Source organism: Osmerus mordax, chromosome 24 (assembly GCF_038355195.1).
Source record: "Osmerus mordax isolate fOsmMor3 chromosome 24, fOsmMor3.pri, whole genome shotgun sequence".
NCBI lineage: Eukaryota > Metazoa > Chordata > Actinopteri > Osmeriformes > Osmeridae > Osmerus > Osmerus mordax.
The window spans coordinates 4,022,535-4,050,240 of record NC_090073.1 but is presented as its reverse complement, the minus strand read 5'-3'; the positions used below and the strand labels follow the sequence as shown (position 1 = coordinate 4,050,240).

At 46.9% G+C, this 27,706-nt stretch overlaps 2 protein-coding genes across 3 annotated transcripts in view; both read right to left on the bottom strand.

Moving 5' to 3' along the window:
* Positions 1 to 13,312, bottom strand: part of LOC136932546 (potassium channel subfamily T member 1-like) — a 35,174-nt gene extending 21,862 nt beyond the window's left edge. Inside the window, exons 1-4 of the mRNA XM_067227679.1 lie at positions 13,096 to 13,312; positions 11,290 to 11,338; positions 10,409 to 10,579; positions 34 to 72 (exon numbers count right to left, since the gene is read on the bottom strand). Coding sequence (XP_067083780.1) covers positions 34 to 72; positions 10,409 to 10,579; positions 11,290 to 11,338; positions 13,096 to 13,126 — 290 coding nt within the window. The 5' untranslated portion in view covers positions 13,127 to 13,312. The remainder of the gene's footprint in view (positions 1 to 33; positions 73 to 10,408; positions 10,580 to 11,289; positions 11,339 to 13,095) is intronic.
* Positions 13,313 to 14,007: 695 nt separating this feature from the next.
* On the bottom strand, positions 14,008 to 21,743 carry LOC136932617 (kelch-like protein 20). 2 transcript variants are annotated; one of them, XM_067227791.1, is made up of 8 exons: positions 21,611 to 21,743; positions 19,502 to 19,653; positions 18,635 to 18,818; positions 17,320 to 17,463; positions 17,057 to 17,190; positions 16,288 to 16,499; positions 16,010 to 16,116; positions 14,008 to 15,644 (listed from the first exon to the last, which is right to left on the bottom strand). In XM_067227791.1, the coding sequence occupies exons 2-8, from the start codon at positions 19,620 to 19,622 to the stop codon at positions 15,566 to 15,568; spliced, it is 981 nt and encodes a 326-aa protein (XP_067083892.1). In that variant the 5' UTR covers positions 19,623 to 19,653; positions 21,611 to 21,743; the 3' UTR covers positions 14,008 to 15,565. The 2 variants fall into 2 exon arrangements, with proteins under 2 accessions (XP_067083892.1, XP_067083891.1); XM_067227790.1 differs by lacking the exon at positions 21,611 to 21,743 and adding an exon at positions 20,397 to 20,483.
* Between the last annotated feature and the right edge of the window lie 5,963 nt (positions 21,744 to 27,706).

Here is a 27,706-nt window from a genome sequence, read left to right as displayed (position 1 = left end):
CTACTGACAGACGTAATGCGGTCAGGGACTTACTGGGCGTTGGTGGAGTCCATGCTGTACTCCTCCTGGTACCTGGCACACACACACACACACACACAAAGACAAGCAGAGACAGAGACAGAGAGACACGCACGCACACAGACGCCAAATCACAGACAGCCCCAGACGGACACAGGCAGAGAAGGAGGTGCACAAGGACACAGGGACAAGAGGAGAGGAACACAGAGCCCCAGACCAGGTGCAGAGGCACAGGGATTAGGGGGATTACTCTCCATGAAGACCACAGGAGACCAGAGAAGACACCTGCTGTGTCAGGTTGGCTGCCGTCATCGCTTACGACGCTGGTTTTTCTTCTTCTGCGTTTTCATGTTGGTGGGAGGCCATGGAGACGCGGATGATACTGGTGGCGGAGGACGGTCATGTTGGATGATGAATCGTGAGATGAACGAGGGGTCATGAGAATGACAACAGCACTACGTACACGGTCTGAGATGACAAGAAGCAGTGAAGGAAACACAACGACAGGACCTGACGGCTCTGGCGATAACGGTGGATGTGGATCAAATGAATCTTTAGTCTCGTTGTCTAACAGACAGAGGGGATGCAGAGTAAGATTGCTGTCTGGGTGATCTGAACAGCGTTCTAAGAGCCCTCCCCTTAAGACACATGGTTCTACGTTTACGTAGGTGCTGTTTGTGTGGGTGACTGATGAGTATGCTGTGACCCTTCATCATGTCATCTGGTGGAGTCAGGTGGCTGAGCGGTGAAGGCATCGGGCTAGTAATCCGAAGGTTGCCAGTTCGATTCCCGGTCATGCCAACTGACGTTGTGTCCTTGGGCAAGGCACTTCACCCTACTTGCCTCGGGGGAATGTCCCTGTACTTACTGTAAGTCGCTCTGGATAAGAGCGTCTGCTAAATGACTAAATGTAAATGTAAATTTCGTGCCTGCTCCTGGACCTGTGAAGTCCTATATCCTCCAGAGACCCAGGACCCATGAATGTTTATTTGAGTAATAATATTTATTTGAATGTTTAGCTGGAAGAAAGATATTTTTAGGAAAAGGAATGTCACAATATCGTTTTCTTATTATTGTTCTACTATTATGCAGCTTTATTTATTTATGCAGAGTTATGCAGCAATAACTTTATTGACTAACTAGATATACACAGCGATACCTGAGGTCGTTCACTAGGTGACATCCTTAAAAAGCCCAGGATGTCCTCTCAACTGGACGAAAGAAAGAAATACCAAGGGCAGTAAGGTTGCAAGTTTACTCGCACCAAAAACCAATGTCCACAACAGGGGGACATGAATGAACTACTGGGTCTCAGGACGATGACTCGTGACAACACGTCAGGACACTCCGAGAGAGGGGTTCTCCCCTCTTGTTAATCAGCTCAGCTGCTATACGGGGACAGACAGGTCTCGAGAAGCAGGAGCACCACGGGCAGATGGAGTTGGAGTGTTAGCCTTTAGCATGCATGCAGCTAGTATCCTGGCAAACCCCATACACACATAATCTCATAATCATGCAATGCAGGAATAAACTGCTTCTCACCCCTCTCCAGGTCTGTGCGCCGATGTGGGCTGTGCAAAGACACCCCAAACAACAGCCACTGGCTACTCTGAACGTCATTTAAAGGTGTGCTATTGACATTAGCTGACAACTCTGTCACTTGTCCTCAAAGACCTATTAGAATAACATTCTCTGCAGTAGTTTCAAGGACTTGTGGAACTTGTAGTTTTCTATGCAGGCACAGTATAGAACTACAAATCCCCCCCTTCCAGTACTTCCATCTAAGACTGTGTCATCATTTCCTTTAGAGCAGCACAGACACACCCCTTTTATCATTTGCATACTATTGACAACTGTGTGTGTGTGTGTGTGCACATGTCTGTGTGTGAATGTGTGCTTGTGTGTGAGTGTGTATGTGTGCATGTGTTTGTGTGTGTGACACGCACACACACACACACACACACACATACACCAACACTCAGACACACACACACTAATGCTCGAGTGATGGTTGTTTGAGCTTTCAGCTACTTTCAACTATCAAAGTCTTTTTTAATTGGGATAGCTCCACGCCCGAGGCAGGCTAAGAATGACAAACATTACATAACCCTCCCCAGGAAACACATGAGAAGAGTTCATTAAACAGGAGCAGCTAAGCAGCTAAATCATATCTGTTCTGTGATAGCATGAGTGCTATAAATAAATGATAGTCATTTGAGCACTTCGGTACAAAGTTGGTTTCATCGTTTGTGATCTCTCCTTAATAAAGAGAATGCTCTCTGAGAAAATATATTCCTCCACAGACGGCAGAGAACATTGAGTTCAGGAGTTTGATTGAAGTTGTGTCCTATCCTCACTGCACTTCGATTAATCTTACTAGAGCGAGGGCTGCTACCAACCTATTACAATAAATAACCAGTTTGGCGAGGACGCTTGAAGCACTTCAACCAACTTTTCTGAAGCAGTAATACATCTAGAGTACTCTACAAGGCATTGTGGCTCCATTCTCTGCTCAACAGCACTTAGCTCTGATGGTTAGGGTTAGTCATGGACTCTATATTAGATAGAGTGCCATCTGTCTGTGAAAGTAAACACATTTTACAACCTACAGTAGATACTGCCTGGATTGTTTCCAGAGCAGCGCCATCAAATAAGGAAATGATAACTGATGGGGCGGGCATCGAATTGAGACAGGCTAGCACTGTCCAGCACCTCCCCTACTGTAACCATGAGCTCCTCTACTGTAACCACCTCCCCTACTGTAACCATGACCTCCTCTACTGTAACCACCTCCCCTACTGTAACCATGAGCTCCTCTACTGTAACCACCTCCCCTACTGTAACCATGACCTCCTCTACTGTAACCACCTCCCCTACTGTAACCATGAGCTCCTCTACTGTAACCACCTCCCCTACTGTAACCATGACCTCCTCTACTGTAACCACCTCCCCTACTGTAACCATGAGCTCCTCTACTGTAACCACCTCCCCTACTGTAACCATGACCTCCTCTACTGTAACCACCTCCCCTACTGTAACCATGACCTCCTCTACTGTAACCACCTCCCCTACTGTAACCATGACCTCCTCTACTGTAACCACCTCCCCTACTGTAACCATGAGCTCCTCTACTGTAACCACCTCCCCTACTGTAACCATGACCTCCTCTACTGTAACCACCTCCCCTACTGTAACCATGACCTCCTCTACTGTAACCACCTCCCCTACTGTAACCATGACCTCCTCTACTGTAACCACCTCCCCTACTGTAACCATGACCTCCTCTACTGTAACCACCTCCTGTACTGTAACCATCACCTCTACTGTAACCATCACCTCTACTGTAACCACCTCCTCTACTGTAACCACCTCCTGTACTGTAACCATCACCTCTACTGTAACCATCACCTCCTGTACTGTAACCATCACCTCTACTGTAACCATGACCTCCTCTACTGTAACCACCTCCCCTACTGTAACCATGACCTCCTCTACTGTAATCACCTCCCCTACTGTAACCATGAGCTCCTCTACTGTAACCACCTCCCCTACTGTAACCATGACCTCCTCTACTGTAACCACCTCCTGTACTGTAACCATCACCTCTACTGTAACCATCACCTCTACTGTAACCACCTCCTCTACTGTAACCACCTCCTGTACTGTAACCATCACCTCTACTGTAACCATCACCTCCTGTACTGTAACCATCACCTCTACTGTAACCATCACCTCCTCTACTGTAACCAGCACCTCCTCTAATGTAACTAGACCTGGCCTATACTCCTAACATCACAAAGAAATCTGCCATGGTTCCAGCGACTGCTGACTCAGCCCTCTGTGAGACGTCATCTTTGCAGCACCATCTTGTTCTTGCAAGCTGTGAGGGTGGAATGACTCCATATACCAGGCTCCCTCTCTGAACTTGAACTACAACAGGCAATCATCCTCTGCCCCAGAGGAGAACACACTCTGTCAGGAAGCAAACATTACAGGAACTAAACTAAGAGACAGTTATGACCAAAGAGTTTGGGGTGTGTGCCTGTGTGTGTGTGTATGTGTGTGTGTGTCAATGGGATGTAAATAATAAAAAGTGCTGCTGTCTTTAGGGCTGACTTTGGTGCAGCAGTCTAAAGCAGAGTTCAGAGTCTGTATTATTGATGGCATAGCGAAAGTCTACCTATCATGAAACTGCAATGAGCTCTGCAAAAATTCCTAAAGTGCACAGTTCGCGTTTGACAGTTTTAATGACGTGTTAATATGTAGGTACACAGTGCGGGTAGGGGTATGGATGCAACGTGGAGAACCGATGACTCACCATGAATAAAAAAAGCTGGTAAATGTATTTGTGGGAACATATATTGACAGACTGAACACCCTGCACTATCATAGAGCATTTGCCCCACCCCTTCCACCTCCAAAGTATCTAATTAAAGCACAACTTTCGGTGAAAACATCATCATTCCATCAGGCCGTCAGGTGCTGTCAGAAGACTTGTAAACTGGAATCTGTTGACGATGTGTGTGTGTGTGTGTGTGCTGTACAACTCAAAAAGACAAAGTAAACGAATATGAATGTGTGTGTGTGTGTGGGGGGGGGGTACTGGGCGATGCTTATACTCCTCTCGTCTCAATGAAAAAGTTCACAAATGACTCATTTGATTTGCAAATAAGCCGTGAGTTTACAGCAGGTGTAATCCTAGGTGTACTGTGTACACCCAATCTCCTGTGGTTTGCATTGGAAACACAACAATGTACAATGAATCAAATCATTCGTATGCTGTCAATGGCATGAGCAAAATGCAAGTCATCAACACAACCTGTTTAAACAAGTGAAGCAACTGACCCATTATGCTACACATTCTGGACAAGCAATATGGATTCATATAGACCTCCCTGTGATGCAGCATCCTTCGATTTATGTAAGCAATGAGCACTGCAGGAAAGCCCAAATGATTCTTGGAGGAATTTGACTGACAGGGGGAGGGCAGACAAATACGGATCCAATTTGAGCAGCTCTGCCCCTGCTTAGTAGCCTACTGTAGCCTACTATCAGTCTTCCCTATCTAATAAATCATCATAAAACGCGCATACAATCTGTCGGCGTCGGGTTACAAGCTGAGCGAAGAAAACAGCACCATGCAAGCAACATGTCCACCATACATTTGTCTTTCCCGTGGAATATTTAAATAATGTGTTGGACTGTAATATCGATAATTTCGTATAGGCAATATTTGCAGTTAAGAAAAGCTAATAATCAACAATTGGAGTAGTTTTCCCGCCGTGCACTCCCGTTATCGCAAAGGCTGGTGTTTCGAGGATGCTGCAGGTCTTATTATCGAAGTCAGACTAGAAACATGCGCTACCTCTGGCCGGTATCGCTCCCGAAAGAGCCCATGGTCCGTATCGGCACGGCAGGATTAACCCAGGTCGGCTCGGTAGGAGTTTTCTGAGCCGCAGATTTGACGTCTGGGTCTATCTCCGAAGGGGACGGCGTCAGTTTGGCGCCTGCCATAACCACTCTCTTCCAGGTTACCACCAGCCGAGATCAACCAATATGTTCCTCCAGTCGGAGTCTCAGAGATTGGCTACGACCGCAAGCCGCATTGTGAACTGCCATCAGACGGAGGAACGGGCATCCTTTCGCTTCTACATTTCTTGTTGCTAGGACAAAGTCATGTAGGCACCAAGCGTTCCTCTCGTGGTTGAGCGCTCCATTCTTTGGAGACTGTGGAGTCCCATTCCGACTCGGCTTTAAACGTCATCATGCCAACGTCAACCATTCAGTCATACCCACCAGTCTTGGCATGCCTACGGGCTGCACCAATTATATAACTTGCAAGATGTTAGGGTTGCCAGGAGAGCTACATTATTTACTACCATGGTCATTTCCAGTCTCTTGAATTTGCTTGGTAGCCATAAAATGATAACACACTCCAACACATAATACCATCCAAACGTCTCATCTAGTGTCGGTCTAAAGCAGCACAAATATGACACTTGAATAGCACACATTATTGAATAATCCACTTACTATTAAGGATGCAAGTACAATACATAATGTTCACCAAACCAAAAACTGAAATATTATGCAGGTGACAATAAGGTGTCTGTTACACTTCTGCTCTCTCTGTGTGTGTGTGTTTACATGTGTGTGTGTGTGTGTGTGTGTGTGTGTGTGTGTGTGTGTGTGCGTGTGTAAAGATGGAGAACGGCATCCGAAACTGGAAAGACGCCTGGGAGCTTACAGCTGCCACCACAAAGGATGACAGCGAGCACACAGGTGAGCAGCATGTATGAAGGTGAACAAGACTGACTGAGGCGAGAGAGAGGGCCATGCACACAGCCTGCGTGGAGCAGCTCACAGAGACACCGTGTGGTGGAATGGGGGAACTACAGGCGCCGAACGGCACCCACACTGATGAGATCTCCGTTGTGAGACCGCTGTCGTAGCAGTCAAGTGTGAAACGTGACTGCTCGATCCATACCATAAATAGTGTTTACATCTATCAAGGGGGGAGGGGGGGGGGTCGAATCTTATCAGCTGTAAACTGGTAATTAGTCCACACAAACCTCAACACAACATCACTAGTCCACACTCGACGCCGTACACAAACACTTGGAGAGCGACCCACGTTTTTCCCTTGATGTGTTTGAATTGCAGCACAGCACAGTGACATGTCAGTGGGAATGTTCCTGGGCCCCAGGGCTTGGACCTGGGCCCCTAACGTGAAATAATCACTATAAGGCCGCGCATCATTTCCTGCCTCTGCGCTGCAGATTGGAGGGGAGAGCCAAATGTTTTCTCTGTCAGAACACATCACAGCAGGAATGGCCCCCTGGCCTATTCTTCCCCCCCCCCCCCCCCCCCCCCCCCCCCCACACACACACACACTCCACCCCCCTCTGGCTAGCGGAGCAGCTGCCTCCAACATAACATGTCCAGAGTAGAGAGGAGAAAAGGGCCGGCCAATGCCACTGGCATATACACACACACACACACATACATTCACACACAGACACGCACTAACCCTGGAGACCCTACCCACCCTGAGGGCTAAATAAATCACAGGAAAAAGAAAATTCGTTCTTTCATGTGGACTCTGAACTCACATATGGACACAGCCATGACAATATGCCATGGTTACGCCAGGTCTACAGGCCTGCCTTCTTTAATAGAACCACGAGTCCTGCAATATTACACAGCAAGCTAAATATCAGCAAATTCCATTTCTTAAATGCAACTTTTAGCATCGCTTTTGGGTTTGCTAAATCACCCCTCTAGAAATCATTTTCGACATTATGCAATAACATTGCCCTGGTGGCAATAAGGACAGAATAAGCATCTAATTATCATGAATAAAACAACACTCGACGGGATAGACTGAGCAGAGTTGCTGTTCAATGTCTTCCTTGGGATGTAACAAGGCCAAACAACTCAAACTAAAAATAACAGGAACATCACAGCTAATGTTGCTCCTGTTTCCAGAAGACTTCAACAATGTACCAGCTAATGACATGTCGCACTAATTCAACAGCAATAGAACATGAGAATAATTGTAATCATAGTAATATAGCATAATGCAATCCACAGCCTGGACATGTCAGTAGGGGATGTACGGCAGAAGACAACTATTGGCCACCACACTCAACCGTCACTTTTTAAGCAGCAGCTTCCATTTCCCGATTCCATTACAGACCCTGTAAACACAAACACACACACAGAGAGAGAGAGAGAGAGACACACACACACGCAGAGAGAGAGAGACACACACACACACACACGCAGACGCACACCCATGCTCATACTGTTTGAGAGAGTGGGTTTCACCATAGTACTACTAAGAGCTCATCTCACCCAGATGCCCCTTCTGGCTGTATCTGTCTGCATCCCACTCACTGCTGGTTCATCTGTGTTGGTCTGGCGCCAGTTTGGTGACTAATGCAACCTGTGGTCTAGACTCCAGGCTCTGTCTGTCCAGTTCTGCCTGGACCAGTGTCCGCACAGCTTCCCTCCACCCCCCCCACCCACCCCCCCACCCCCCGCTGGGCGACACGACACCGGACGCCATCGACAGAGAGAGACAGCTGTCAAAGCAGTGGGTGTCCTGTCCCTGGGCCCCAAGAGCAACCACTCAGAACATGCTAGAACACGATCCTTGAACATCTCAGCTGATCTGGGAAAAGACCTGAGATTAGAGTCGGGCGATGAGGAGAAGGTTCTCCTTCTCAGCCGTTTCAGAGCCGTTTCGGTCGATTTGGAGGCCATTTCGCTGTTCTTAGCATCAGTTAGCCCTCTTAATCCATCAGCAGTGTCGACAGCACCGGGGGAATGGAGAGGGATAGACGAATTGGATTACACACACAGAGGAAGACGGAAGTCATCCCCGTCACCTCGCTGTTCGTTCCGTTTTCGGTCAACGTCGAAGTGCATAAAAGTGCGGCTCGCTTCTATTTCTGATGGGAAATATCACCCCCTCGCACAGGCGTGTCAAGCAGGGCCGGCGCACAAACACACATACACACACACACAACCGCCCCCCTCCCTCCCAAGCGCACACACAGCCTTCTCCTTCACCGTCAGCCTGGGTGTCTAAAGAGAGAGAGAGAGAGAGAGGCGTCTACAGAGATGGGGGAGGGGGAGGGGGGGGCGCAGGGGGGAGAGAAGGAGAATTTGGGATCATCTTTTATGTTTAGAGATGTAACATCTCTGAACTGGATGGGGGGGGGGTGGGATGGAAACCACAGACACTCAGAGAGACTCGGGGCCCCTCCTTATTCCCAGCGCTGGGTCCTTTTGGGGCCTGTGAGCCTCTGCCTCTTCTCTGCAGCTTGGAAACAGTCCATTTCAGTAACAACAACAAGAAAAATCTAAACAAAACCATAATTGCATTCGTCCCCGCTAATGTGCCACAAGCCCCTAAAAAGCTCCAGCAATTTGGGCTGATATGCTTTTAGAGCCATTGTAAGTGGGGCAGAGAGGAAGTAATGAAGAATGTCTCTGGTAGTAGCCCAGCAACCCTCCCTGATTAACCTCGATAACGAGCCTGGGATCATCTGGACAACGACCCCCCCCAAGCAGACCTGAGGGTCAGTCACCGGCTATGCTGGCCACCTGCCTGTTCTCTACCCCAAAAACCAACGCAAACGGGACGGACACCTGCCTCAATTCAGAGTTCTCTCTGTGCGGATTTGGCTCTCGATTTAAACAGTGGTGACGAGGTGAATCTGGATATAAAGAATGTCATCGAATGGAAGAAATAACCAGCAGAACTCACTATATCCAGGGAGAATGGAAAACCTTACAATACTTCCATGGCGAGTACTGGTGATGTGTGGACGCGAACAGCTTTGATTATAAAACACTCTGACAGCAGTTTCCAGTGGGGGTAGTGAGAGAGAGAGACAGAGAGAGAGAGAGAGAGAGAGAGAGAGAGAGAGAGAGAGAGAGAGAGAGAGAGAGAGAGAGAGAGAGAGAGAGAGAGAGAGAGAGGGAGAGAGAGAGGGAGAGGGGGTTACAAGGTAATGGACATACAGTTGATCTACAAGATAATCATCTATGTGTGGCTGTCATACTTCGGTTGTACTGAAGGTTAGGTTAAATGTGTTTGGATACAGATAACATACAAAATAGGCCAGTCGACAATTTATTAGTAGTATAAAGCTGGGAATTGATTGTGTCTTTTATTGCTAGTCAAATTGAAATGTCCATGTTTGTCGGACAGACAATAATGATAATTTGGTGCCTGTGCATATTTCCAATGAGTAATAAGATGTACTAGCAGCCTTCTGACAGAATGAGATATCAGCTGAGAAAACGACAATGAACACAAATACAGCCTTACCAAAAATATGATACTGTTATAAAACACCTTCTTATACACTCCATACATCCACAACACTCTAAGGGTTTATTAACATAGTAACATTTATACACCAGGCTTATGATGTTGCTGAGGTAAGGTGTAAGGAAGGAACATTAACCACTTTAATCATATCTGGTCATGCTCTGGGAAAACACATTCAAGTCTCAGCTCTCCAGGCACCAGCCTCTGCTGCAAATCTGAGTCGAACCCAACATTTCCATGTAAGTTAAGTTAATATCCACCGTGTGGTGGAAATCCCCCGGGCAGTTACCAGCTGCTGATGTTGACAGAATATTCTTTCCCAACGACCAGAACCAGGCTCCATATGTTTCCTTCCAACCGGCACCTTGGACAGCTCCAACAACCAGAACCAGGCTCCATCCGTTTCCTTCCAACCAGCACCTTGGACAGCTCCAACAACCAGAACCAAGCTCCATCCGTTTCCTTCCAACCAGCACCTTGGACAGCTCCCCACCAGGGAGACGCTCCACACTCACACACACAAACACCCAGGTATGCCTCTACCTGTCGTCGTTGTGGAAGGACTGATCTCCCAGCAGCAGGTCCCTGAACCGGTAGCGAGGAGGAAGAGGAGGGACTTCCGACTCCACCTCGGCCAGCCTGAGGGCCGAGATGTCCAGGAGGATGCCCGAGCTGTTCCTGTTGTTCTGCACTTCCTCCGAGGGCTCCGGAGATCTGGGTTACACACACACACACCAGCAGGGTGACACGACACACACACACCAGCAGGGTGACACAAGGAATATTCATGCAAAAACACAGCTTCGGTTTAAGAACCGAAGATAAAGTGTACAAGGCTAGATCCATCTTTATACTCATTAAGACGTACAACTCCCCAGATTCCAATTAAAAGATCCAGTTTGCATCTGGATGAAACGCTGTAGGGTAGCGTTTGTGTCGACAAATACTGGCAGCAGCCCTGCAGGCTTTATGGAACAATAGCGGCCATGTCACCAATAAAGAACCTGCTGCAGTTTATGTAGTAGGACACACTCATTCTCAGCTTCAAAAGAAGGAAGGCAGAGTCGATTTTGCATTAAAGCACTAAACAACAGACGTCAGAATTGGAATATTAGATCATCGTGAATCCTTTGTGCCGTGGGATAAATCACATTACTGTAATCCATGCTCATTTCGGTCTCTTCTGCTCAGTAGGCTGTGACAAACCTGTTTGTAAATATAACTCAAATAATTAAAAACCTAAGGTAGTGCACCAAGCGAGACAGTAGTGCACCAACCGATACAGAGCTAGAAGAAACCCCTGCACACTTGGTTCATACACATTTGGCTCCAGCACACTTGACTCCTACATTTAGATTCTGTATGCACTAATTTCCTTATCAGTCAAATGTCACATTTCAATAAACTAAGAGGCGGAAAATTACCTGTCACCATGGGAACTCAAAGATTGACCTGTTGTACTCATGGTTGCCTCTTAGAGAGAGAGATAGAGAGAGAGAGAGAGAGAGAGAGAGAGAGAGAGAGAGAGAGAGAGAGAGAGAGAGAGAGAGAGAGAGAGGGAGAGAGGGAGAGAGAGAGAGGGGGTTACAAGGTAATGGACATACAGTTGATCTACAAGATAATCATCTATGTGTGGCTGTCATACTTCGGTTCTACTGAAGGTTAGGTTAAATGTGTTTGGATACAGATAACATACAAAATAGGCCAGTCGACAATTTATTAGTAGTATAAAGCTGGGAATTGATTGTGTCTTTTATTGCTAGTCAAATTGAAATGTCCATGTTTGTCGGACAGACAATAATGATAATTTGGTGCCTGTGCATATTTCCAATGAGTAATAAGAGAGAGAGAGAGCGTAAGACAGTCAAACACATATCATTACATGATTACGTGTAGCTTGCATCTCCTCTGACACCTGTGATGGCCTGGTCAAGACACTGGAGTCATTCCTCCTGAGTGTCCTCTCCTGCCATGCAAGAGTTCTACAGCCTGATAACACCAGCCACAGTCCCTCGGGGGGGGGGGGGGGGGGGGGGGGGGGGGACCACCAACATCCTCTAACAGCCAGTATGAAGAGTCCTCATGCAGTCTTTGAGACCGCATGATTCCTCAACAAATTGGCAAAGTGAGGGCTCCAGGAATAAGAACCACGCGAGAATGGATTTTCTCTCTCGGCTCACACCGCTTAGAAGGGGAGGGATTTCAATCTGCACAGGGTGGTGATTCATCCGGACGCTCATCCATGTCACAGAGACATCGTCCAATGCGTGAACCAGATGATGTACCAACTGAAGCGCCAGGTAGCTCCTCGCCATGAAGCTCCTCTCTTAAGCTCTCCAGCAGGTAAAAGTGGGTAATGACTTGATGCAGGTGACGAGTGCAGGGCCATGTGGGCGGGAACGTGACACACTCAGTCAGGCACCTCCGACACCCTGGGCGTCCCCCTGCATACCTTCTCAGCGGAGACCCACAGCGATGACACGCGTGGGCTGAAGAGGGGGAGAGGGGGCGAGGGGGATAATCAAGGAGAACAGTTGAGGGGGAGGCTGAGTGTCGGCCAGCCATTACGAGCGGAGAAACACAGAGGCTGCGTGATAATGATGGGCCATGTGGTCACCGAGCAGGAGTGAGTAGTTCTACGGAGGGTAGGAGAGTAGAGGGGATGAACAGTGATTGAGGGGGAGGCTGGTGGAGGCTGGTGGAGGCTGGAGGGGGGCCTAAAGAGATGGTCTGAAAGTGGATGCATCCTTTTAGAGATCCCTTTCACTTACAGCAGTTAGGACTAGTACCTAACACTTCGTTAGATGCAACAATAAAACTGACAGATGGATTAAAGATACGGATCTCTGAATGATGTGAACAAACTCAATCACTTATCCGTTTATATAATCCCTACCTGAAAGTTACACTTGGTTGAATATAAACAAAAGAAGATGCCAGGCAGTTGCATTAGATACGGGGAAAGAGGAGGAGAGTGAATAATTGTTCAACTCAGAAGGACAAAACAATCGATAAATGCACACACCATCAGTTATGAAGTATAACTTATAGGTTTACTTTAGATTACAGAAAGTAAATCTATAACATAATAGCCTATAAAGTAAATCTATACAACATCAACGACCCTGTTGAAAGTTGATTAATCTACGTCTAAAGGCAACAACATCAACAAAGCATCGCATCAACTTCGGTCAGGTTGCCTTCAACCACCACCTTCCAGAGCGACTTACCTGGCTCGTTCTGTATCCGCGGTCCCATCATGGTCAGCACACGTATTATTGAGAAAACATTCGCTGGTCATAGTCTATGCCGCCCCAGCAGATCACACAGGATATTTTCGATGTAAAAGTGTTAGCGGATGCTACTTCCTCGTGGGGAAAAAATCACACTTGAGTCCACTAAAGGCACTGGACGGTCGACCAACACCGGAACGCGGTGAATATAATGCAAGCATCCTCTACGTTTCATGGGTAGTTAGAACCAAGGCTGTATCGGAAGAAAACATCTTAATCTTCTTGTTTCGTAATGAAAGGCTAATTGAAGTTGACATGTTCTTAAATCGTTAATGCAAACATTAACAAGCTAAAGACATTTAGAAAAGCAAACATAGTCAGCTGTAGCGGTTCTTCCAGGCTTCATCCGCTGTGACAGCACTGGCTCTCTCCCCCGTGTGTTTTGAACGGAACGGGAGGACGCACGAAACACATCCATGACTACATGGACCAACGGCCATCTACCGGTCAACCTTGAAATTACCTCCTGTTAAATGTGCCCACGAGGGCAATTAAAACCGATTCTAATGGACAGGCTATATAATCATAAACTTTTTACAGGAAACTGTTTCACTGGGGACAGCGATAAAAATATTCGAAAACAACAGCAATATGTGTAGCCTATTCTACCGGCCTGAACAGCTTGACCTTTTGATGGGATGAAATTATGCTATTTTAATATAGCCTATTCTGTTAAAGCTCACTGATGAAATTGAGGTAAATTGCAAACTTTCTGCCGTGTGAATTAAGTGTTGTTGATGTAAATACAAAGTGCATGGAGATCCACAAAATAAATTTGTAGGCTACTTTTAGCGCAGCACCAAAACACAATAACAGATGACTAACCAATGATACATACAACCACAGGTATAGAGCTCACAGAATAAATCAGAATTTAATCGGATTGCAACTTTACCATGGTTGATTATGTACTGTACACTACATGTCATTCAGGTGCTACGATCTTAACATCATTCTCGACCTACATCTTTAATTCTACATGCCTCTAACCATCCTGTCCTCAGCAAAGTAAACATGTTCCCTGAGTCTTAACAAGAAGCATAAAGAAATCCATTCAGTCGAGAGAGAGGGGGAGAGAGAAAGGTGGGGTGAGACAGGGTGAAAGAAAAAGGGATAAATGGAGAGAGAGAAACGCTGCAGTTACATCAGAAGCAAGACAGCCCTCTCCGACATGAATTCCGTACGTTTTTCTCAAAGCTCTGGGGAATGCTGTTGTATGCGTCATTCATATCGTCTAACTATTTAGTAGGTTGAATTCGAATAATCTGGGACATTTTTTGCATTCATTTTCTCATCGGAGCTACCTTATTGACTGACCCTGACCCTTTCTGTGACACCCCCCAATCACGTTTTGTGATTTCAGTCACATAACATCCATGCTAAACCTAGTTAAAGTTCTGTGGACTAGACATTGTCATAGCAGGGAAGAAAACGCTCTGGAGTTTAGGTGTCCCACATTACCCAATGTCCCAGATTACCCAAATTCACTTTCCCAGGCGAAAAAAATCAGTAATCTTTCCTGTATCTGTTTTTGCATCTTAGCTCCAACTGACTCCACTTGATACTGTCATATGTTAGCCTGTAGCACTGTTTACCTTGCCACTGGCAAATACTGATGTAAGTTCCTGTACAGTACAGCCAACATCCTGTATAATGGTCATACATTTCTCTAAGACAGTAGTCTTCAACCCTGGTCATAAGTGCCCAGTATGTTCTAGATGATTCCCTGATCCAGCACACCTAATTCAAATGAATGGTCTTTTCTGTTCTGCAGAGCTTGATAGCAACCATTCATATGAATCAGGTGTGTTAGAGCAGGGAAACATACAGGACAGTGGGCCTTGAGGACCAGGGTTGAACACCACAGCCTAACACACACAGACAAACTCGTGCAAACATTTGTCAACACAGAAATCTAATATACTGTATTTACAATGATAATATAATGACAATGCAGCTACCGTAACCATGAACACACCAGGCCATGTGACACGTTTGCACCATGACAGTATTAGTACTTCCTGTTTTACCTTTAGCTGCCTCACCAGCTCACTGACATCTTCCTCACTTCCGGTGGAACCTGCTTACTTCCTGGTACCATTGTTACTGTTCTCAACACGTTTCATGACTGTCTATCCCAGTGGACATCCCATCAATATCAATTATTACAGCAATAAATACAGTGATTAGTTCAAACGGGGCAGTTGTTGGATTTGGCAAACTATACAGACATTTCTGCATATGACATATTTGTGTTCTAACATAGTTACATGACGCAATTGTGCCTTATTCTGCAGTCATCTTATGGACACTGTGAAGACCTCTGGGACATCGCCTGTAAAAAGTTCTGAAACAAAATAAACGTTGATTTGATGATTCATGCAGCCATGTTCGATGTTTGGACGGTTCAGAGAAAGTACCCCTCCTCTCTTTTCAAGATGGCGACCTGGCCACCTGGATGCTTGGTCTTCATGCTCCCAAAGTGTCTGCAAACAGAAGGTGTCAGAAAACGACAATAAGCAAAGTTGTAGTCTTTAATAGACACCTTTAATGCATGTAAACTGCATGAGCCTAGTTCATCAGACTGATGCTGAGAACTCAAACTGTGGAAATGGGAGTGGCGTAGGAGCCAACAGTCTCTCCCTCTGCCTAGCAGAATCCCAAGTGTCCTACATTTGGATCCTTGCCATGTCGTCCTGTACGCGCGTGTCCTACACTTGTATCCTGGCCAGGTCATACTGTACACACGGGTCCTACAGCCTAGCCGTGTCCTACACATGTATCCTAGCCGTATCATACCACACACGTGTTCTTCACATGTCCTCTATCCTGGTGTCCAGGAGCATCTTACCTCCAGGTGTTCGTCTCATGGTTGTACACTTCTAGAGTTTTCAGGTTGGTGAAGTTATCAGAGCCTCCTGCTGCCAACAACGTCCCGTTGAACACCATCAGAGAGACCTGAGGAACACGTCGAGGGCTGTCAGTGAGTGTGTGTGGGTGGGTGTGTATCTGGAGTGTGTGTGGGTGTATCTATGTGCGTGCGCGCGTGTATCTGTATGTGTGTGTCACAGTGTGTGTGTATCTCTGCGTGTGTGTGTGTGTGTGTGCTTTAGACACCCAGACACTCACGTTGTTTCTCTTGGACCTCATGCGTTTGACCGGGGTCCATCTCAGGGTTTCCGGGTCGTACGTTTCCACGGCGCTGAGCTCCAGGAGCAGCTCGTCGCGGCCGCCCGCCACGTAGAGACGCCCCAGGAACACGGCGCAGCCGGCGTTCTCCCTGGGGCTCAACATGGGGGGGCACACAGCCCAGGTCCCATCCACTGGGTTGTAGCACTCCACTGGGAAACACCACACAGAGAAGAAAAAGGTTGACTGACTGTGGTTTGGAGGAAAAACAGGCATACATCGCAACATTTCTAATATTATTTTTGAGTCTGGAGAGCTTTTTTTTGCTTGATTTTGTCTTGGTTCCTGAGTGAATGTAAACATCCAGACTCTGAGGTTTGTGTTGGTTTCTGGAAAGCATCTGGTAAGGGTACAACATGTAGACTAAAATAGGTTATGGGAATTCTCCTTAGTTTTTCTTCTCACAGACAGAAATAGGCCCGAACAAGTGGTAGTACAGCACACACACCATTTATCTTTGGCAGCCTCAGCCAGCACAAATATCGTGTGAGTCTGTGTGTGTGTGTGGTTGTGTGTGTGTGTAATAAAAGGTCATGTTCGACCGAGACATATTATAAGTGCTGTCAGACTTAATGAATTCTCCCAGACTGCATGAAAATAGATACCTGTAGTCTGTACAGCTAAGATGATAAGGGCGTCTCGCCCGCAGAATACATCGACAAGACCGATATTGTGGATGGTGACTAGAGCTTCCCCTATCCTCTCCCACCTGAGTCGAGGGCCATGTCTCCGTCGCTTCCTCCGACCACGTACAGGTGTCCGTCCAGCACGGCCGCGGCCGCCCTGGTGCGCCTCGACTGCATCGGAGCCTGCTTCTTCCACGTGTTCATCTTGGGGTCATACCTCCGGGAGGGAGAGATAAGAGAAGGCACCTTGAGTCCGGTAAGTGTGACCACATGCCTTTTTCCCCACTGTGCGTGCTTCCCTTCACCCTGTCAACGTGCGGCGCGAGAGGACGGCCGCTTGACACACCTTTCCACCGTGTTTGTCGCAGCCATGCCGTCGAAGCCTCCAAAGGCCCAGAGGTGTCCGTCCGCCTCCAGCAGACACACCCCACTGCGGGGGCTACTCAGGGGGGCCACGTCGCTGCTCCAGCTGTCGGTGTCCGGGTCATACCTGGAGGGGGGGGGGGGGGGGGGGGAGGCAGAGTTGCAGTGATGTTCATGCTATACAGTACAGCTAGGGTTAGTTCCCCGCGTTGTTTCCAAAATGGCACTGCTGTTCTCTGGGCAGAAAGCGGTTCGTGTGTGCTACACTCTACTGCCCTCTAGTCTAGGTTCTCAACTGCACGGTGCTCTTCTCTACTGCCCTCTGCTGTTTTCAACTGCCCTCTGCTGTTTTCAACTGCCCTCTGCTGTTTTCTACTGCCCTCTGCTGTTTTCTACTGCCCTCTGCTGTTTTCTACTGCCCTCTGCTGTTTTCAACTGCCCTCTGCTGTTTTCAACTGCCCTCTGCTGTTTTTTACTGCCCTCTTTACTGCTCTGCAGTGTTTAGCGGTCTATTGTTGTTCTATAATGTCTACTACTGAACTGTTCTGATCATAGTGTACTAGCTTACCCTGCGGTTTTCAACTGCACTCTGCTGTTTTCAACTGCCCTCTGCTGTTTTCAACTGCCCTCTGCGGTTTTCTACAGCACTCTACTACCCTCTGCTGTTTTCTACTGCCCTCTTTACTGCTCTGCAGTGTTTAGCGGTCTATTGTTGTTCTATAATGTCTACTACTGAACTGTTCTGATCATAGTGTACTAGCTTATCAGACTGCTAGATGTGTAGTGCTAGTTGTTTCCTAGCTGGCTAGACCTTGAAAAATCGTATGGTATGCAGTTACGAGACCTTTAAATAGATACAGTGTGGTGGGAGACGTTTGGAAGGGTGGGCTATCTCCTTATGTTACCCACCATCCATCCCCTATGCCACAGCAAAGGCTTACCCAGTGTCAGCGCACTGTCACTGGGCCTCAGGTAGCTGAGACCCCCCCCACCCCCCCCTCCATACATCACCACATCTATCACCGCACCTTACAGCTCCAGGGATCCCCCGCATCGAGTTCTCAGACCCCCAGGCCCCCCCCCCCCCCCTCCCACACACACTCCCCATTTGCACTCTACCATAGTACGACTATGTTGACAGGGATCCGAGTCCAAAACATGTCAGTATTCCAAGTTATTTCAAGTGGAGTTGCAACAGCATGTGTTGTGTGTCTTATCGCTCACGACCGTCTCACTATTCCCGCCCTCGCCGAGCGCAACGCGTCGCCTCAGAGGGGCCGTCTCTCCGCCCGGCTCACCTCTCCACGCTGCTGAAGCAAGAAACGTTATCCTCTCCGCCCACAGTGTAGACCTTCCCATCCAGGGTGCCCACGGCCACGTTCCCACGGTGCTGGACCATGGAGGCCATCATCCGCCACTCGTTGTACTGAGGAAAGAACTGCTCCACAGGGCACGATGGGTCCTCCTGGCTCCAGCCCCCAACTGCACACAACCTCCGGGGAACAACATGACCCTCATCAGTGTCAGCATCCTGGAAGTATCAAATACGTTTCGCCTATAGGAGTTTTGAAATCTACAAAGCATGATACCGGGTTTGTTGTTTGCCAAATAACAACCAGCATCGGATCTTGGAGGATCGTTTATCGTCACATGACCCTTTTACACCCACACACCTGTGTTCTCCTCTTCAACACATAAGATAAGATGGAGAATTTCACATCTATTTTAGACCGTCATCTGCAGCCTAATAGCTGCATAACCCCCCTCCTCCTGAAATACCAGCTAGAGGCTAGAACCTTCTGAGGCTGGGAGGATTTATGGATGTCTTTTTCTCTTTTAGCCTGCACACTTGAGCTAGCCTGCAACCTGAACACTTAACCCCTTGGTGCTAGCCAGCTGTCTGAACATTTATCCAATATTGCTAGCCAGCTGTCTGAACACTTAGCCATTGGTGCTAGCCAGCTTTCTGAACACTTATCCTTGGGTGCCAGCCAGATTTCTGAACACGTAATCCCTTGGTGCTAGCCAAGACACATTTCTCATTGTCATAATCAGTCAGTCTTTCAAACTATTTTTCCTGATTAAGTACCCCTGCAATGTGAATAGCATGCAAGTAAAGCACAAAATGTCATAGTCTCAGACTTCAGAAGATGTCTACCACTGACCTATGTACATTGTGTCGTTGAATATGTCTTTAGGTGGAAGTCTGCAGCCCTTCCTGCGAAGGGCGAGAGGTCCGTGGGTGTCATGGCGACGGCCGAACCTACTCGTCCCTTTGGGCAGCATGACACTGGAGTCTGTCTCCCCCAAAGCTTCCCTAGATCACCAGCAAACAGATAAACAGAAGTTGAATCACTGAAGCTGAAACACAGAAACAAACACAGAAACAATGAAGCTGAAACACAGAAACACTGAAGCTGAAACACAGAAACACTGAAGCTGAAACACAGAAACACTGAAGCTGAAACACTGAAGCTGAAACACAGAAACACTGAAGCTGAAACACTGAAACACTGAAGCTGAAACACAGAAACACTGAAGCTGAAACACTGAAGGTAAAATGCTGATCCACTCAAGATGAAAAGCAAAAACACCAAAAGGCAGGAAACTGAAGCTGAAAAACAAAAACACTGAAGCTCAAAATGAAAAACTGAAGACGAAACACAGAAAGACTAAAGAGTAAACACAGACACAGAAACACTAAAGAGTAAAGACAGACACAGAAACACTAAAAAGAGTAAACACAGACACAAAGAAACACAAAAGAGTAAACACAGACACACAGAAACACAAAACATGATACAATCATTATTTTCAGTTCAATGGGGTGAGTTGCAATTCACTATTGAGGACACATTTTCTTCATCTTATTTTAATATTAGCCTATACATATAAAAGACGATTAACAAACAATTCACTCGTCACACCTCTCCCGTCCAGAAACACTTGTCCCTGTTCAGCACAGCACACACTCTGATAATAGCGATGACGAAGATAATTACCAATAGGCATATACCTTCACCACAGCCCACACAAACAGACCCTCTCATACTCCAGTACCCTTGTTCATTGTACACCCCCATATCTCCTATGCGGTCTGTTCACTTCTCCCGGTGGGATTGGTCAGTCTCCGTCTCAGTCTTATCAGCAGCAGTACATACAGCCCACTACTGAGAGCCCGAGGTCTATCTTATAGAACCAGCTGACATCCATCGAGCTGGATGGAGACGAGCCTCCACCCCTTGGCCACACACCAACTTCAGTATGCCATCCTGGTTTACTCATCCACGAGCCCCCAGGAAGCCTGGACTCGAGTTCCACGTTTTCAAGTTTCAGGTTTCTTTGCCATTTGTAGTACAAGAACAAGAAGTACAAGAACAGGTACATTGAAATCTCTTCTTAGCACGAACCCCTCAGCACTCTCACTCTCTCTCGGTAGAGCGCGCTGCCTGGATGGGGATTCACTGTGTAGACTGGGGTTTTGTTTAATAGTGTTAAGAATGCATTATTGTATTCAAACGATGTGTGCGTGTGTTGGAACGTGTGCGTGTGGATGTGTGTGTGTGCGGACAGTCATCCGTCCAGCCAGGCAGGGACAGTACAGAGTCCCCGAGGGCTCCATCCCCTGGTACAGACGTCACCCTATCAGCTCCTCTGGTACAAACGTAACCCTATCAGATCCTCTTGTACCTATCTGGCCCAATCAGCTCGTCTGTTTCAACCAGTCCAAACCCTTTCAGCTCTGGCTGTCCACCTCTCACTCCCCATCCTCAACCAGCTCACGTCTCAACACCTCTGACCTGCGTGTCTACATGTCTGTGATGGCAGAAATGCCTAAGCTATTTCTTCAGACTGAGTGCAAGAGAGAGGCACTGCGTGTAGCGATGAATCCATATTTGTCTGTTCCTGAGGACGGCGAAAGATTTACAATGTGTGCAGATGGTTGAGTTCTCACATCAACGTCTATATTTCCTATATTTTAAAAGTCTTGAAGGCGGTTTCCAAGCTTTTCAAGCATAATACAAATGTATCTCAGTTATTAAAGGACTAAATAAATATAAAATATACAGAGCTGAGACCATTGACTTTACAAAGCACCTCGTAAAAAATATAATAAACACGTTACTAGCATAGTCTGGGAATGTCTCGTTACAGCCCTCTTAAAAAAAACACTCTTAAAATACAATAACTGGGAATGTGTCCGGAAAGGAGAAATGCCCTACTCCTGGATTATTTATGAATTTGTTTTGAATTCAAATAACCTAAACACTCACCAGCCGACAGCTCCTTCTGGTTATTGATCAACAAGGCCTTTATGGTAATCCAGCAGGTTTAGGGTTCAAATTGGTCGATTTCTCTTTTCTTTTACCTATGCCTAAGTATTTGCTAGTTCAGATATTCCCTCACTGAAGCTGTCCTCTACTCAAGACCAGAATCTGTAATGAGCATCAAATAGCTCCTCAAGTCCTTTAATAGGGCCACTAATGGTTCTGGCCCAGTCTTGGCAGGCCCCTACATCGTAAAGCTGGCAGCATTTTCGGGAGGCCAAAGGTTGGTGGACATAAACGCTGGCACATACATTTCATGGTCGTGTAACCGAGTTGAACTGGTTAATCTCGCTCCCCAGCTTAAACACCGCCCACCTCCGCCATCGTAGAGCTAGCCTTTTAAGGGGCGTAGCTGGTGAAGGTGGTGTCTGTAAAGGTGGTGGTTGCTTTTAAGAGTCAGAGAACCCTTGCTTGCTTCTGCGGGGTGTTTGGGGATGTCTTTGTGTGTTTTTGAAACCGGGGTCGAGGGGTTGTCGAGGGGTTGTCAGGGTGTTGTCAAGGTGTTGTCGAGAGGTTGAGGTGTTGTCGAGGGGTTGTCGAGGGGTTGTCGGGGTGTTGTCAAGGTGTTTTCGAGAGGTTGAAGTGTTGTCGAGGGGTTGTCGAGGGGTTGTCGAGGGGTTGTCGGGGTGTTGTCAAGGTGTCGTCGAGAGGGTTGAAGTGTTGTCGAGGGGTTGTCGAGGGGTTGCTGAGCTGTTCAGGTGTCGTTGATGTCTTCAGGTGTTGTTGATGTATTCAGGTGTTTTGGAGCAGGTGTGTGGTAGAGGATAACAACGTCAGAATCACATCAACAACAATGGTCTAGAATCAAAGTACATTGGGCTGTGCACTTGTTTTCCTGGGGATGGAAGGCTTGAAGTGACAGTGATTAAGAATTGTTTTACAGCATCCAGCAGTGATGAAAGGTGACACGTTCTGTGTCACTGATTCAGGGACGAGAGGAAACTCAGATTATGCCAGATGGAACCGTTGAAATGTTTGGCAGCTTGTTGTTTCTCTGTGGGAAGCCATGCAAGAGGGGGGCCAAGAGGAAGCACAGGCTGGCAAGACTACTCTACCTGTGTGTGTGTGTGTGTGTGTACACACGACTGTAGGGGAAGTGCGTGTTAGTGTACGTGTGTGTGTGCGAGTGAGTATTTGTGTGTGCGTGTGTGTGTAGAGTGTGTGTGTTTTGTGTGCGTGTGTTGTGTGTGTTTAGAGTGTGTGTGTGTTGTAATGGTGCTAAATATGTGGTGAGATCATGGCTCACATTGCTTGCTTTCTGGAGTCGGGTGGCTGAGCGGTTAGAGAATCGGGCTAGTAATCAGAAGGTTGCTGGTTCGATTCCCGGCCATGCAAAAATTACGTTGTGCCCTTGGGCAAGGCACTTCACCCTACTTGCCTCGGAGGAATGTCCCTGTACTTACTGTAAGTCGCTCTGGATAAGAGTGTCTGCTAAATGACTAAATTTAAATGTAAGCATGATGAATGGTAAGCGAAGTAAAGGTCAGATATCTGTCCTGGAAAGAGCTGTACTAGGTCTATATCCAACTGTGCTATGTGTGTTTATAGCTGGACTATGTCTGTATCCAGCTGTACTTTGTGTGTTTATAGCTGTACTAGGTTTGTGTCTGATACTTTGTCAGTGCTACCACAGTAATGGAAACCTTGGTATTAGTCACAAGACTGTGGTATATTTCATGGGAGTCAGGTGGCTGAGCAGTTAGGGAATCGGTCTAGTAATCAGAAGGTTGCGGTTCGATTCCCCACCAGGCCAATGACGTTGTGTCCTTGGGCAAGGCACTTCACCCTACTTGCCTCGGGGGAATGTCCCTGTACTTACTGTAAGTCACTCTGAATAAGAGCGTCTACTAAATGTAATGTAATTTTAATAGGTGCAAATCTTACTTCAAACCCTTAACCCTTGTGCTGCCTTCGGGTCACATGACCCAAAGGTTCATAACGAACCATCGTTGTGTTTACCCAATTTTACCCAATACAAAAACAAATTAAAAAATATATATTTTAACCTTCGGAATGTGGGGGGTCTGAGACAGCCCAACGGTTAAAAGAAAATGCTTCACTTTGTTTTTGTATGCGGTAAAGTTGTCGCAATACGACGGTGGGTCACAATGACTGATGGGTCAGAATGACCCGAAGATAACACAAGGGTTAAAAGGTGCTTCAGCTAAGTAAAAGCCAGTCAATGTATCCAGATTCCGTATAAATTCTGACAAAATGATGCACTACCATTTTTAACACTTAACTCCTAACTCACAAGTTGACTCAGTTCCAGAACAGATGGCTCATCTGTGCAGTAGGTGTTCCAGTCACAGAATGGTAACGTCTGCATCACAAGCGGTGGTGTGGTGGCGATCGTGAGGAAAGACCCACGCAGACGACTATCCTAAGAGCTCCTTGGCTGGACTCCAGCCCCCTTCAACCAGCCCCTGCAGCCCTCAACCGCCCAGCCCCCCCTCCACCAGACCCTTCCATCACACCCCCAGCCCACCTGCTGTGCCTTGGGCCTCGGTGGCAATCACACGAGTCATAACATAAAGACGTGCCGAAAGGTCCCTTCGTGAGACGCACCCTCCGAGACTCGCAGTGACACGAGAGAAGCCATGCTATTTTGGGGTCTAGGTTTGGCCTCTGGGGAATGCTTCATCTTTGACCTGCTCTGTAACTGTACTAATTAGTTGTACTCTGAAGTATCTATCGCCATCTGGGAGCACCTGATCTGGACACCCATACATCAATTTGCAGGCAGACACACACAATGACACCCCCCCCCCCCCCCCCCCCCCCCCCACACACACACACACACACACACACAATGACAGACATTAGCATACACGCACCGGCACATAAAACGTTCTCCTCTATGAGGATTCAGTCTGCACAAAACGCTATTCCGTAGTTCCGTAGCGTGTTGAACTCCAGGAAGTTCGTGTTGTCACTGGAGAGCACATCCCCTTCTGCTGCCTCAATATCACCAGATCAGATGAACTCATCCATCTAGTCAACTAGGTGCTAAACTTGGAACATCTCTGAGATGATGGAAATCCTAACGCAAGACAGCCTTCATTAATTACAGGCTGGTACATGACAGTCTGAATGGTATCATCCACAGCGCCACATGGAAAACACTGCAGCATTCCTAAAACAGTGAAATCATTCGAACCCCACCGTTTCTCTACAGACAGTCTAATGTCTAGCCCCATAACCTGAGCCTGGATATAGGCAAATATAATGAAATAATAAAAAAACGGAGAAAAGATATGCTAAAGTACTCCATGAGCCTCCTTACTGTTGATACAAAGGACACCTCACTCCCGTTCTACAGGCATGGCTGAGAAATGCTCTGACGCAAACGCTCCCTGTACGAAGATACTCGACCCAGAAAGCAGATCACATTCACGTAGTAAAAACTCTGGTGTGCCTTCCCCAACGGCTGACACACAAGAGGACAAAGTCAGGATACGACGCCACTTCTTACATTCTTAGACGCATGTACTGTCCTGTATGACCCTGGCAGAGTACAATGTGTGTTTGTATCGAATCTCTTTGTTTATTTTACTTTCCGAAAACGTAAAAGGTGACAAGAGGCAACTTTGTCGAGCCCCTAAAATACGACATCTTTTACGATCTACAATATCTTCAGGTCGTAAAGCCTGGGAACATCAAGTCCCACGGGCTTCGTCGTGAGGGATCAAGGACAGATGATATCATCCAAACAGATAGGATTATGCCACACGTGTTCTGTATAAGTATACTGGGAGCTGGAACTGAAAGTCAAGTTTTAGGAAAGCTTTGTTTGACTATCTTTAACTCTGTCATGAAAACAGCCAGCTCAGTCCCAAAAACTGTGTAGGTGGAGAGAAAAAATCAGTCCCACCTATGACAGCAAAGAATCACCTTCACCCAGGCTGCCAGGGAAGCCAACATGAGTTATCCCCGGTGATGACAGGTCAGCTGGTAGCGAGACAAGATGCTGCAACACGAGCTCTCTGGAGCATCAATCTGACTGCTCCCTCTATGCACCAAGGAGAACAACAGCTGTCTTGTCCTGTGCTACATAAGAACACCTTCTTCCTGTCCTGTGTTCTCGCCGAACACGGCTGTTATGAGGAGACAATTCTATGGGAATTGTACAGACTTTCTTCAGGCCTTCTAACCTCTGGTGTGTAGGCGGAGCATATTTGTAACACGGCATACAATTCCCATAGCTTTAGTACAGCATCTAATACAAGTTATCGTGTGCTCGAACAAAACTATAGTTAAGTGTGAATGAAGTCTACAATTGTAGATTACTGTCTTCCAAATTCCTCTTTGTAAGAAATCCCCTTTGGAGAAGTCTAGAGCTACAGTATCTGAGCTGGGACCAAGTGCAGGGTTACCTTCATGGTGTCTGCTATCATGGAAACTTCGGTCAGGTACAGGTCAGTGATACAATCACTAGTCCAACTCTGTCATGAGAATGCCACTGTAAAGGATGTAAGAAATGAGCTTATACCACCAATAGCACTGTATGTGGTCCCACATGTCCTGAAAATCTAATCACTGCTGACACGATGAATCTAAACAGAGACAGAAGCTTGCATCAATATAATGTATGAAGGTAGCTTTGATTCCCACAACAGAAGCAAATGATCATAGCACGCTTATTGCCACTGTACTAAAGAAGAATACATCTTTCGCAGTCAACCTTAAACCTGTTGGATTTTATTGTTACTAAGGTAACCATGACAGGCTGATAGATGGAGACAGTGTAGTTTATCGAGAGTGGGGATCATACTGAATGAGACACTCAGGGGGAACATCTTAAAGATTTACACGAATCTTTCATGCCCTGTCCTGCTCTGATATATCTTTCTGTCCTATCAGGGGTAAAGTTAGGCTAGGGCCAGGGGATTTGTCAAGAGTTTCTAACTATGTTGTGCTTTCTCCAGGAGAAAGCTGTGTGTGCATATGCCTTTTAAGGTAACATATATGTATGTGCGTGTTTGTAAACCAATAGTGTTTCAAATATGCTCTGTTATCTTGAGCATGTAGTAGACAGGTCCCCACCTACATAGTTGTCAGGTTTCCCTGTATCATAAAGACAGATTTTGCTGCTTGAGGATATTTCCAGGCTGCTCTATGGTGCTGTTTGTGGAGGCAGCCCCAGGGGGCAGTATGGTCTGGCGCAAGCCTGATGACTGCTCTGTGACATGAGTCTCTAACGATGCTTTAGCTTTAGAGCTCTCGATGGCAGAAACAGTTGATGCGGGATTACAGAAGAGGGAGATCATTAGTCACGGAGCGTGGAGAGAGGCTGGAGACAGCAAGCAACCACAGCTCAACACCACGGAGTTAAGAGACAGTTCTGCCCTCTAGTGGTCTCCTGCTGGTATGACCATCCAGGATCCAGACCTTGGGTCTACTCTCTTTTGTCTGAACTATGGTCTACTTTATTCTCTAAACTAGGATCTACTTCATTCTCTATTGTCTAAACTAGGGTCTACTTCATTCTCTATTGTCTAAACTAGGGTCTACTCTATTCTCTAAACTAGGATCTACTTTATTCTCTTTAGTCTAAACTAGGGTCTACTCGATTGCCATGTTACATTTTTAAAGCCAATTTCAGTGCTGGCTGAATATCATAAACACATAAACATCCGTCCTGAAATGCTGAATTTTAGATACAAATTGTAGGGATGATTTACATGTTCCCTCAGTGCATGAAGCTGTCAGACAGCATTCAGTAACCCCTTAAACGGACTGCCAGTGACTCAGTGCAAAAGGCAGAGAGCAAACCTGGGCCTGCCAGGGACAACACACACACAGCACCGCATCACTTCACAGCTGCGAGGCTTCCAGCAAGCCAGCCAGACACAACCTATTTGCTCCCACATCACTTTGGAGGCCTCAAAGGCCTGAAGACACGGGGAGACTCACACAGCTTAGTTGAGAGAAAAGCCTGTTGAATAATAAAATCGTTCGACAGACACTTGGAGGGCTAGTTCGGTAGAGGTGCTTGCGGAGTTACTGGCTCACTGCTGGGTGCTGCAACCAACCCTCTAA

What these genes read in the sequence shown, in the direction of transcription:
- LOC136932617 (XM_067227790.1), bottom strand. Translation starts at nt 20,419, where the DNA reads ATGGGGGTGTACAATGAACAAGG. An exon ending in GCGACAAACACGGTGGAAAG is followed by an intron (nt 17,191 to 17,319) that starts GTGTGTCAAGCG and finishes TCCCTCCCGGAG; the next exon opens with GTATGACCCCAAGATGAACA. An exon ending in AGACATGGCCCTCGACTCAG is followed by an intron (nt 16,500 to 17,056) that starts GTGGGAGAGGAT and finishes GGTGTTTCCCAG; the next exon opens with TGGAGTGCTACAACCCAGTG.